Source organism: Pelodiscus sinensis, chromosome 32, assembly GCF_052426305.1.
Source record: "Pelodiscus sinensis isolate ZL-2025 chromosome 32, ASM5242630v1, whole genome shotgun sequence".
Lineage (NCBI taxonomy): Eukaryota > Metazoa > Chordata > Testudines > Trionychidae > Pelodiscus > Pelodiscus sinensis.
Window position 1 is genome coordinate 10,305,877 of NC_143083.1, and position 11,925 is coordinate 10,317,801.

The following is an 11,925-nucleotide window of genomic DNA, read 5'->3' on the forward strand; positions in this document are numbered from 1 at the left end:
TCAGACTAGACAAACTTTTTTTTAAGAGGGCAAATAATCATTGGAACAACTTGCCAAGGGCCATAGATTTTTTTTTTTAAACAGTGGCAACTAAAATTAAAATCAGATCTTTTTAGGGAGGAACAAAACTATAGTTAAAAATTTATTTTGGGAGTTCTATGGCTTGTTATACAGGAGATTGGACCACTGATCATCTAATCTTTCTGGCCTTGGATCTATTTTATTGAAGTCTTAAGCAGGTAAAATAGTGATAGAAATGTAGCTGTATTAGTCTGGTGTAGCTGAAACAAAATACAGGACTAACAAGATGGTTTATTAGATGATGAGGTTTCGTGGGCCAGACCCACTTCCTCAGATCAAATATATGGTTGTGACTATTTTCTTCCACTATTTGATCTGAGGAAGTGGGTCTGGCCCACAAAAGCTCATCTAATAAAGCATCTTGTTAATCTTTAAAGTGCTACATAGTCCTGTATTTTGCTTAAGCAGGTAACTGACTGATAAGGCCCATTTGTTCTCCAAGTTAAATTTCCTGGTCCCTTTAGCTAGTTTGAAAAAGGTGAACTTCAAAGTAAAATGAAGTGTTAAGTTGATTTTTTTTTTTAAAAGCTACTTCCCAGTTCATAACATTACATGACCTCAGCATTATGTGTACCTTGCAAACTTGTTCAGAATTGCTAGCGTACATGGTAACCATGAGGTGCTTCTGCTTTCAGATTACTTGGACTGCATTATCAGCAGGGCGCTACGTACGTCTAACAGAAGGTCCAGAACAACAGGAGCTGGTGATCAGCTACCTTCCCCTGAGTCATATTGCTGCTCAAATGATTGATATTTGGCTGCCAATAGCATTTGGTGCACAAGTTTTCTTTGCTCGACCAGATGCACTGAAGGTAAAAATCATGCTACTTAAGCTCTATGCTTATAGACAGTAACCCCTGCATAGCCCCTTTGAGATAATAGCCTTGTGTTATAAGACAAAGTAGGCTGGCCATGTACAAAGCAGACCATCCCGATTCCACTTATTCAAGTTCTAGTAAATTACACCTGTTTTGTGACCGAAGACCCTCTAAAGTTATTTAAACAGATGCCAGAGATGCTAGTCACCTTTTTGCTCTGTGTAGTACAAGGACAGAAAATGCCTGCACTTGAATCTATATGACTATATTGGGTCCTTGTATAATATTTTAGACACTGTACTCTTCGACTTCCCTTCTTAATAACTGGGTTGTGCAATGGCCATACTCCCAAATGTCACCATGGGGAAAAATCCCTCTCTTGACATGAATGGCCAGGTGATTTGCCCGATGCATAGTGAGCACACAGGAATCTGGAGTCAAAGCAAGGGGTGTGAATGTTCACTGGCCTTTGCTTTTCAAAGTTTGGGACTAGCTCTCAAAAAGCAAGCATCTTCACACTGCTAATGATATAAAAAGGCAGGGGAGCTAGTGAGAATATTTTAAGGCTAGACAGTTTGAACATGAGGCTTGTTTCTGGGGGCACCTAGTTTTAACTGGGGAGTGATACTTGATACTAATCTGGAGTCCACAATGTAGTGGTACTACAGCAGGGGTGTTCCAAGAATTTGACAAGTGGTTGAGGGCCACACTCTTCCATAAAATTAATGGAGGTTGGGTGCAGAAGGGAGCTTGGGGTAAGGGATTAGGGTGCAGGAGAGGATTCTGACCTGGAGGAAAGGGTGCAGAGTCTGGGAGGGGGTAAGGGTGTGGGAGAGAGGAGATAATGGGTTGAGGGAGGAAAGGAGGGGCTGGGGTGCCAGAAGCAGGCTCTAGACAGGAGGTGCTTACCTACGCAACTCCCAGCCAGCAGCCCAGAATGTTCCTCGGCCAGGTTCCCTGCCTTCTATGTCCCAGAACACAGCTCAAAGTAGCTCTGAGAACTGTGTGCGCTGCTCTGAATGCTGTGAACCCAGGAGGAGAGACTTTTTGGGTGCTAACGGCTGTGAACAGGCAGCTCTCATTGGCTGGCTTTCAGCCAATGGGAGCTGCAAGATTGTGCTAGAGAAGGGGAAGTGCACAAAGCCTCTCCCTTGTCCTCCCAGATTTGCAGTGGCTTCTCTGAGCAATGTGCAGGGAGATAGGGCAGGTAGGGAGCCTGGCTGAAGCTCCCACTGGGTCACGGACCAGATCTGGTTACTTGGAGGCCAGATGAAGATAGGAGTATACTGTAGGAATGGCATACGATACTCATTAGCAATCAGTCCTGATTCAATACATCGGTGGCTTTTTGTTTCTAGTTAGTCTAGATTTTCTTCCAAAAGTGGCTTTAAAATTTTAAAATTCCACTTCACTTAGGGCAGCTTAGTAGACACCTTACGGGAAGTGAGACCAACAGCTTTTATGGGAGTCCCCCGTGTTTGGGAGAAAATGGAAGAAAAAATGAAATCTGTGGGTGCAAAATCCTCTGCACTCAGAAGAAAAGTGGCAGCATGGGCTAAAGAAGTAGGATTACAAACTAACCTGAAACGGATGAAGGGGTAAGTGTGTTTTAAACTACTTAAATGCAGCTTGTAAATCCTAATAGCAGATCAGCACGTGACGTGCTAAGGCATCAGGGTGCAACCCGTGGGGGGTCATAGCTGTCTTCCTGGGGGGTTGCAGTGCTTTGGGCCGGTTAGCATTTTCTTTTCCCAGCTCAGCGCTGGACATGCATGCAGCAGGGGGATGTGACGGGGGCGGACCAGTGATTAAAATTAAGGGGGCTGCAAAAAATGTTCCCAGTGCATGCACTTTTTTGGGGGGGGGGGGACTCAACAAAAATTTCTCTGGCTCTGGGGGTCATGAATGAAAAAAGGGTGAGCACCACTGTACTAGGGTGCTATCAGACTGAATCCTGCATCTTACATTTTTTCATTTGTGGTCTGTAGGAGAAAACTAAAAGCATCTTCCTCTGAATCAAAGTAGAAGCACGACCCTCTAGGAGGACAAGATTCCAATCAGATCTTGATATACTAACTTGCCTCTTTCAATCCTTCCCTTAAAGGTCTTCTGAACTCCCAGTGAACTTCCGTCTAGCCAGGCAGTTGGTGTATAAAAAAGTTCGGAAGGGTCTTGGATTGGATCGATGCACAAAATGCTACACTGGAGCTGCCCCAATTACTAAAGAGACTCTGGAATTTTTCCTGAGTCTTGACATTCCCGTGTATGAGTTGTATGGCATGAGTGAGAGCTCGGGACCTCATACAGTCTCTCTTCCAGAAACATTCATGATCACTAGGTATGTATTATCACTGTGCAGAGAAACTAGATAGCCGACTCTTACCTAGAAAATGTTCGGTGCTTATCTCACCAGAAGTCAACTCACCACTTAAGTCACTGCTGTCCTTGACTGAGACAGGCAGCTCCCTTCCTTCTGTCTGTATCAAGCTAGCACCAGTAAAGAACAAGCTTACTTCAGCCATGAGGTTGAGAAATGGGAAAGGTGGAACTTTTTTGTTTCTCATGATTTCTACTGCCGCACCCCAGGGCTATCCCTACTGATACTCAAAATAACATGCAGCTATTTGAGGCACCAAATCACTTCACATTTCATGGTGCCCTATATAACTGGGTGCTGCCTAATGGGCTGCTCACCAGAGCCACGACCCTGGCCAGACCCTGCTCACCAGGTGGCAGCAAGCAGCATAAGTTTGGGCCAAAGGAGCAAGGATCAGCCAGTAGCTGGAGGTGAAACTGCTGCTTCTCTTCAAAGTGCTGCTTCTGTCTGGCCGGCTGCACTGCTATGGACTGCTTCTCCTGAGTCCTAGTGCTGCTCACTGCCACCCATGCCCCCTGCCTGCGTTCCTGAGGCTACAGATAAGCCAGCCTCCCTGCCCTGCTTTTGCCCCCAGCTCCAACCCATAGAGTGGATCCGTCCATGGGGCAAGAGGGTGTGACTGGTGGGCTGTATAGGGCACCAGCATTGGTAGAGATGGCCCTACACAATCAATATTTTAATATCTCCAGTAACTTAAGAGATCAACGTGAAGATACCAGATTGAAATAGAAGGTAGGGTGACCTGTGTGTTGGAATAAATACCTTCACTGCAATACAGTTGACTAAACCTCAAGCATTCTAGAACCGTGTTTCTCAAACTTCATTGCACCATGACAGGGCTGTGGGGGTTTGGCCTTTCTTTGGACTTGCTGGGGCCCAGGGCCAACACAAGCCTTGGCAACCCATTAAACTGAGGTTGGGATCCTCTTCAGGGTTTCCGGTTTCAAGATCCCGGTTTCAGAACAATATTCTGAAAACACCAAGGGCAGATTTCCACTCGAAGCATTGCAGCAGCCAATGGAAGCCCCTATCTGTGCCAATGGGAGGGCTTTGCCCATCAGTATAGGTAGTCCATTTTGCCAAAATGTGGTAGCTAGGTCAACAGCAGAATTCTTATCAACCTACACTGCGGGCTAGGTTTGTGTGTTAATGCCTTTGCTCACAGGTCTGGATTTTTCATACCCCGAGCAACAGTTCTACTGATTTTATTTCCTAGTGTGGATTTGGTGTCAATTTCTAGTAGGCATTAATCTCGATGCTTAATGTTGGATCCTTTTTAGATCTCACTACACTGACCGCTTAGAAGCATCTCTTTTTGGCAAGGGATTAATTTGACTCCAGCTGGAGTATGTCTCATGGCTTTGTGGAAATGCTTTACTTTAAAAGTGGTACCAGTTTAGAATCTAAGCTTTGGCAGTCCTAGCTGTTTCGCATACTGAATCTTAAGGCGTGTGTGTCCCTGTTTTAGCTGTGGAAAGGAAGTTACAGGCTGCCGGACAATGATTTACAAGCCAGACAGTGATGGCAGTGGAGAGATCTGCTTCTCTGGAAGACACATCTTTATGGGCTATTTGAACATGGAGGATAAAACCAAAGAGGCAATTGATGAAGAAGGCTGGCTACATTCAGGTGATCTTGGCAAGCATGACAAGAATGGATTCCTCTACATCACTGGAAGAATTAAAGGTATGCCTCATCTTTGGTTTGCATTGTCCATCTATACCACCCTATACCATCAACACTTAAATCTTGCAAGCAAAGTAGGTTTCTTTGACTTGGTATGTAGTTAGTACCTCTGAGCAGTTACACCACTTATGACCCAGCATGGTCTTAAGGTGATGTGCTAAAAGTTGTACAGCATTCTAAATCTGGTGTAAGAATGCTGCAGGACAAGAGAACAAACAGAAAAGCAAGACTTCAAAGGTGAGGGTTAAAGAGCCAGTGGCTTTTATAGCAACATGATAGCTAGCCATACTGACTTGAGGGAATCTAGGTTGGCAGAATAATTTTTCTAGTTGCAGCTGGCTGTGGTAGCATTTGCTTTTATAGCTAACTCCTCTATATCTGTCCATCTACCTTAACTGTAAGTGAAGAAGTTCCTGGGAGCAGCCCATGTATACGTTCCTTGCTATGAAGGACAATATTTAAATTGGTTACTACAGGACAGTTACAAAAGCAGATCAGATTCATTTGTTCTAGTGTCCTGTTGAAATGCAAATTGATCCTTTCAGCTTTGTACTGTCAGTAGCACAGGCATACTTGGAGGCTGGGAGGGGAAGATTTTAGTATTTTCCACATATGGATGGGGCAGGGGAGCTCTGGCAGTGGAAGGTAACACTGCTAAAATAGGGTGCATTGGGTGTGTCTCTTGGGTTCTCAAAAGGGTAAATTTTTCCCAAGATCAGAGCACAAATCAGCCCCCTCTGCCATTACTATTCTCTTCCCAGCCCCTCTTTTGGGCTTAAGACTTTGTTCCTTGTATACCAAGGAACAGCTAGTTCCCTCTTGCCCAGAGAGGAAGCCCCCCTCTTCCAATATGCAGATCTAAATAGTAAAGCAATAAGTGGTGGTAAGGGTCACAAATGTTCAAGGCCCCATGTACTACATAGCAAACTATAACTAAATTTCTTCAGTCCTGTTTTTTCCTCCCCTATTGCGCCCCCCCCGCCCCCCCCACACCTTTAGTGGGGGGAATAATTCCTCTTGAGCAGTTTCAAATCTGTTCTTCACTTAGACTTGAATATCCCATGCATGGCTTTACTAAAGTCCCTTTTTTAGAGATGAGTTAAATCCTTGTTTGGTAGTTAGCCAGACAGCTGTCTTGTAAAGTGTACAATTGCTGTAATGTGCATGTCATCTTGTGTCTGAAACTGCGCTTCACAAAAAACACCAAAGCTAAAATGGCAGTGACCAATCCCATTTTTATAGTTATGCCTGTGTTCTAGAGCTCATCATTACTGCTGGAGGTGAGAACATCCCTCCTGTTCCAATTGAAGATGCTGTAAAGGAAGCTGTTCCCATCATTAGTAATCTAATGTTAATTGGAGACAAGGCAAAATTTCTTTCTATGCTTCTAACACTGAAGGTATGGTTCTTTCATTATTTCCTGATAAATAGTTTCATTTTTCTAGCTATCCGATTTAGCCATTCTGGCTAGATTCTTGGGATAAAGAGTTAGGAGGGCTTGTTAGTTTCAAATCTGATTTGACATGGTTTAACACTTGAAAATGAGCATTTCACAAACCTAATGTTCTACAGATTTGTAGGCAACACGATAGCATGTAAAGTTGTAACCTTGAATTACAAGGACCTGACCAAAAGCACATGAGAATTACTCTCTTCATATTTAGTCCAGCTATAGTTTAGTTATAGGTGCAGAACATCCCCTTTAATTTTGCTGAATAAGTACACGCAATGGGGAGATGGAGAAGTTGAGAACATTGAAGCAGTATGATACAACAGGGGAAAAATCTGGTTCTCCCTTTCCTTCTCAAACCTCTTCCTCTGTAGCAGTAACAGGCTATAGCTTCTTTACTGAAAATGGCTTTGTATTTAAAATTTCCCCTAGATTGAGCTCTAGATTTCTGAAGGCCAGTTCCCAGTCCTCCATAATTAGGTGCTGAGCTGTTAGGCAAAGAACGTGATAAACCAGTATAGTGAAGCCCAGCTGCATTCTTGTCGGTCAGTACATGGTGCTGCTTTACCTCTCCCGGATTCAAATAATTTCTTTAACTCTAGAAATGTCTCTAATGGGAAAAGAGCATTAGCTACAATGGTAGCGATAACAAAATAGTCCTAGAAATCCCTTACCTACCTCTGAGAGCAGTCTAGGTTCTGAACATAGCTTTCAGGATGCCGAGATGGGTGTGGAGGAGGGGGGAGGTTCATTTCAACATAATCAAGTCAGGCTTCAGTGAACTGGCAAATTGTCGCACCAAGATAATGTGATTTCTGGCTGTCAACTTAGGATCAGCCAGGATAATAGAAAATAAGTTTGCTGGGTTAAATAACAATGTGAATGTAGAAGACGTTATATATTATGCTCCAGAAAAAAGAAACTGTTGGGCAAGTGAAGTAACGTTGCTGTTCTGTTCTTCCTTACAGTGCAATGTCGATGGAGAAACAGGGGAACCTGAAGATGACCTTACTCCAGATGTCATAGCATACTGCCTCAAATTAGGCAGCAAAGCTACCAAAGTCTCAGACATTGTAGGTGGCAAAGACAAAGCTGTCTATGCAGCTATCCAGAAAGGAATTACATCAGTAAATGAGAAAGCAACCTCAAATGCACAGAAAATACAGAAGTGGGCCCTCCTAGAAAAGGACTTCTCAATCGCTGGTGGACAGCTAGGTAAGTAGGTACTGCATGTTGAAACAAATGCAAGTCATCTGGCTTCAAATAAGGGCAGTGAGAAGATGTAATGCTTAAGTCCTATATAACACAATCTCTTGCGTGTATTATGATATCAAAGTTAGTCTTAAACTGTCACACTCACTCACTTCACTGTGCTGAATAGTGATAGAGATGTAGCCGTGTTAGTCTGGTGTAGCTGAAACAAAATACAGGACTATGTAGCACTTTAAAGACTAACAAGATGGTTTTTTAGATCATCATCTTCTAATAAAGCTCATCATCTAATAAACCATCTTGTTAGTCTTTAAAGTGCTACATAGTCCTGTATTTTGTTTCACTGTGCTGGACATTCAAGCAATGGAACTGCAGGAGCCTGTCAGCAGGGTAGATTGAACAGCCACTCTTGGCATTCAGCAAATCTGTGTGAAGAAACAAAGAAATAGGCTGAGGTTGCTGACTGGCAGGAGTGAGGGAAGGAGATGCTGGCTGACTTGTGGGTGGAACTTGGAGAATAGGATGGGTTGAATATTTCACTTCACCTCCAATAAGCCTTGCTGGAAACTATCTGTGCCCTGTTGTAGATGCAACAATAAGTTGCTACAGCAGTTAAAACAAATCAAAGATTTGGACACTGACATCCAGGCCTCCAAGTGACCATCTCCCAGTAGTAGAGAAATGTGCACTTCTTGGAACTAATTATTTCTGGTGCCTGTTCCCACTTGACAGTCATTTGGGTCTTTTCCCTGAGGGGCACAAGTAGGCTGCATGGCTGCTTAATTGCACCATGTGAGGGGACCAGGTTACAACATTGACCCATTACTGAGATTTAAACATCTCCTCAAAGAATGTGCCAGAGTCTAAACTCCTTTGAGAATTGCAGTGAGCTGCCTCGGGCTGCTGTGAACCTCCCTTTGGTGCCCAGCCACCAAAGGTTGTTCCTCAACTCCTGGCCTTCCAAATGACTCTGGCTGGATAGGCTAGAGCCCCAGACAAAGCATTTGTCACTTGAGCCCCTGGACAGCCTGGGACCTTAGCTGGTGTAGGAAGCCAGGGCTTAACCCAACTTTGTTCCTCTGCTCTGACACTGGCAGTCTTGCTGCTACTTTCCTCCTGTATAGAGTGCCTCTTGCAGCAATGTTTCCTGTGCCTTTCAACTTGCATGTGTAACTGATAAATGATTGTCCCCATCCAAAATGGGTAACTACAATCACCTAAGGGATATTTGAGCCAACCTGAAGTGAGTTGGGCAACCTTTCTCCAAGGTCAGCAGGCAGCCTTGCTCCAAAAGATTAAACTTTTTGGAATTGGCCTTATAAGTAGAATAAATGACTTGATTAAAATGCTGTTCCCCTCCTTGCAGGTCCAACCATGAAACTGAAGAGGCCTGTTGTAATGAAGATGTATAAAGACCAAATAGACCAGTTCTACACTGATGTGTGAACCACATCAGCAAAACCTCTTTCAAAATCACTTTAGAACTTTGTATGTCTCGACAGTTCTCCAGCTCTTCCTCTGCTGTGTAAGTGTGTGCTGCTCATTGCTTCGACTCCAAATGAAGGATTAAATGGATCTGAAATAAACCAGGCTTAAAAATGTAGCCCTGAAATCTGTGAATACATTCCTGACTTCAGCTATTGGCAATGCTGTGCTAACACTGTTCCCCTCTTTGGACTTTTTCTAATGTCCATTATCAGCTCATCAGATGTGTATCATACAGGCACGATCTCAGCAAAAGTTAAAACTTTGCACTATGGCATTTTTTTTTTGAAAAACTATGCTAGAACTTATATTTTATCAAAGCTTTGTTTGTGTTTTTTATATTCATTTTCAGGAAAAAAAACCAATCAGGAACCTTGGTTTCTTGTAGTGTTACACTTTAGGTCTGGGGTAATTTTTAATAGCAGTGGGTTTTGTAGCTGTAGATTTAACTACAGACACAGAATCTGAAATACTTGAGAATTTTCACAAGGTGTAAAACTAAGGTGGAAGATGCTTTTGGTATAATACACATACAGCGTGTAAATGACTTCTCTACAGCAGTAATGGGGGTCAACTAACCTCCCCCAAACTGTTTACTTGGTTCATAGTCTGTGCAATACTGGCTTTTTTAAGACTTTTTTGGTTGGGATATCACAGCCATAAATTTATTGAAACTATCGTGCATGTGCTGTGTAAAGCATTCCAGCAAGCAGAGTCTGATAGAGCTATTAAAATACTGCCCCTTCTGACTTGTTCCTCAGTTGTCCTACAATCACGAAGTTTAAACTTCTAGGATTTTATGCATAGTACACTTGGGTAGGTGAGAAAAGGTCTTTGTCACTTAGGACAATAATGGATTGAATGGCTTTTTTGAAAAGGAAAAGAATGCATGTATTAGAAAACTAGGAACTGTGTTTTTCCTCCCCCTTTTTCTAGCAAAAGGGTTAATTTATTATAGGGGAGGTGGTGGATGTGTGTAAAAGGTATCTCTGAAGTCTGCTGCACTTCTAGAACTTTAGTGTTTGGCACTACAGGCCCTCTACAAAAGTCAGTCACTGTTACCGAATCCATGGATGCTTATAGTAAACTATTGCCTGATGTGAACTGGTTGTGCAAGGTGCCCATAAGCAGAACAGGCCATAACTGTTCCTGGAGGACTAAACTAGTGCTGGTTATCCCTGCCTCTTAACGAGTGGATTAAAGTAGTTGTGCAGAAATCTCATTATATGAAGGCCTACCTCCAACTAAGTTTCAGGGAGCTTGCATGTTTTTAAGGTTTTCTTATTTATGATCAGATGAATACAAATGTGCAAACAATGTATGAGATTCTGAAGGACAAAACTGCAATCATTGTACTTTCAAACTTTTGTTACTGATGTCTTCTGTTAATGCCTAAAATGCATGTTTTGAAGAATGTGTATGAATAAATTTCTGTAGAGCATCAATTATGCTGAGTTATACTTCAGGAAACACAGATTAAATGTCTATCAGACTTCATCACTTTCAAGCCATAGTAACACTTGTGTTACCTCTAGTATCTGTAAGATGCCTAGGGAAAAAATGCTACAGGAAGGAAGTTAAAGCACTTATAAAAATTGAGAACTTGTAACAAGTGGGAGGTGACTACGTAATTGGAATTATCAAGATTCCATATGTATCTAAGTTTATGAACTACCATTTACTGATTTCATCACTAGTTTCATCACTATTCTCCATGGGACAAATGTGAAATGTCTGAACTCTGTTACTGAATACTTAATAAACACCTGGAAAACTTAATTGTCTCTCTTTAATTGCATTTCAGTCTCTAGCTAAAGGGTTTTGGTTAACTGGACACACAGCTTTCAGGAACTAACTAGCAGTGAAAGAAAAGCTGATCATGGGGAAAGTAACAAATTATCAACTGTTGTACACTGAGAGCTTCCATAACATCTGAAGGAATACTCACCTAGTACTATTAACCAACAGGATCATTTAGGGATTAATAAGAATAACAAGAATTTTAGTTAAAGCTGGGGCCACGTCAGTTGGAAGTAATGGAGGAGGAGAAGGACCTCTGAGTCCTGGTTGATTATAGAATGAGAGCCACCATTGTGACATGGCTGTGAAAGGCTAATATGATCTTGGGATGTATTAGGCAAGGTATTTCCAGTAGGGATAAGGAGGTATTAGTGCCATTATACAAGGCATTGGTGAGACCCCATTTGGAATACTGTGTGCAGTTCTGGTCTCCCATGTTTAAGAAGGATGAATTCAAACTGGAACAGGTACAAAGAAGGGCCACTAGGATGATCCGAGGAATGGAAAACCTGCCTTATGAAAGGAGACTCAAGGAGCTTGGCTTGTTTACTTTAACCAAAAGAAGGCTGAGGGGAGACATGATTGCACTTTTTAAATATATTAGAGGGATAAATACCAGGGAGGGAGAGGAATTATTTAAGTTTAATACCAATGTGGACACAAGAACAAATGGATATAAGATGGCTAGTAGGAAGTTTAGACTTGAGATTAGACGAAGGCTTCTAACCATTAGGAGTGAAGTTCTGGAATGGCCTTCCAAGGGAAGTGGTGGGGGCAAAAGATCTATCTGGTTTCCAGATTAAGCTAGATGGGTTTATGAAGGGGATGGTTTAATGAGATAACATGATCTTGGTAACTAATTGACCATTATCAGTGGGAAATAGGTCAATGGAGGGATGATAGGAGTTACTATAGAGAACTTTCTGGGTGATGAGTCTTGCCTCCATGCTCAGGGTTTAGCTGATTGCCATATTTGGGGTCGGGAAGGACTTTTCCTCCAGGGTAGATTGGCAGAG

The 11,925-nt window shown here is 42.6% G+C and overlaps 1 protein-coding gene across 2 annotated transcripts in view; it reads left to right on the forward strand.

Moving 5' to 3' along the window:
* Positions 1–10,888, forward strand: part of ACSBG2 (acyl-CoA synthetase bubblegum family member 2) — a 28,588-nt gene extending 17,700 nt beyond the window's left edge. For both annotated transcript variants that reach the window (XM_006126801.5, XM_025186514.3), the window contains 7 exons: positions 717–893; positions 2,316–2,497; positions 3,004–3,237; positions 4,745–4,962; positions 6,222–6,361; positions 7,381–7,627; positions 8,991–10,888. In XM_006126801.5, the coding sequence (XP_006126863.2) occupies positions 717–893; positions 2,316–2,497; positions 3,004–3,237; positions 4,745–4,962; positions 6,222–6,361; positions 7,381–7,627; positions 8,991–9,070 (1,278 nt within the window). In that variant the 3' untranslated portion in view covers positions 9,071–10,888. The remainder of the gene's footprint in view (positions 1–716; positions 894–2,315; positions 2,498–3,003; positions 3,238–4,744; positions 4,963–6,221; positions 6,362–7,380; positions 7,628–8,990) is intronic.
* The last annotated feature ends 1,037 nt before the right edge of the window (positions 10,889–11,925 follow it).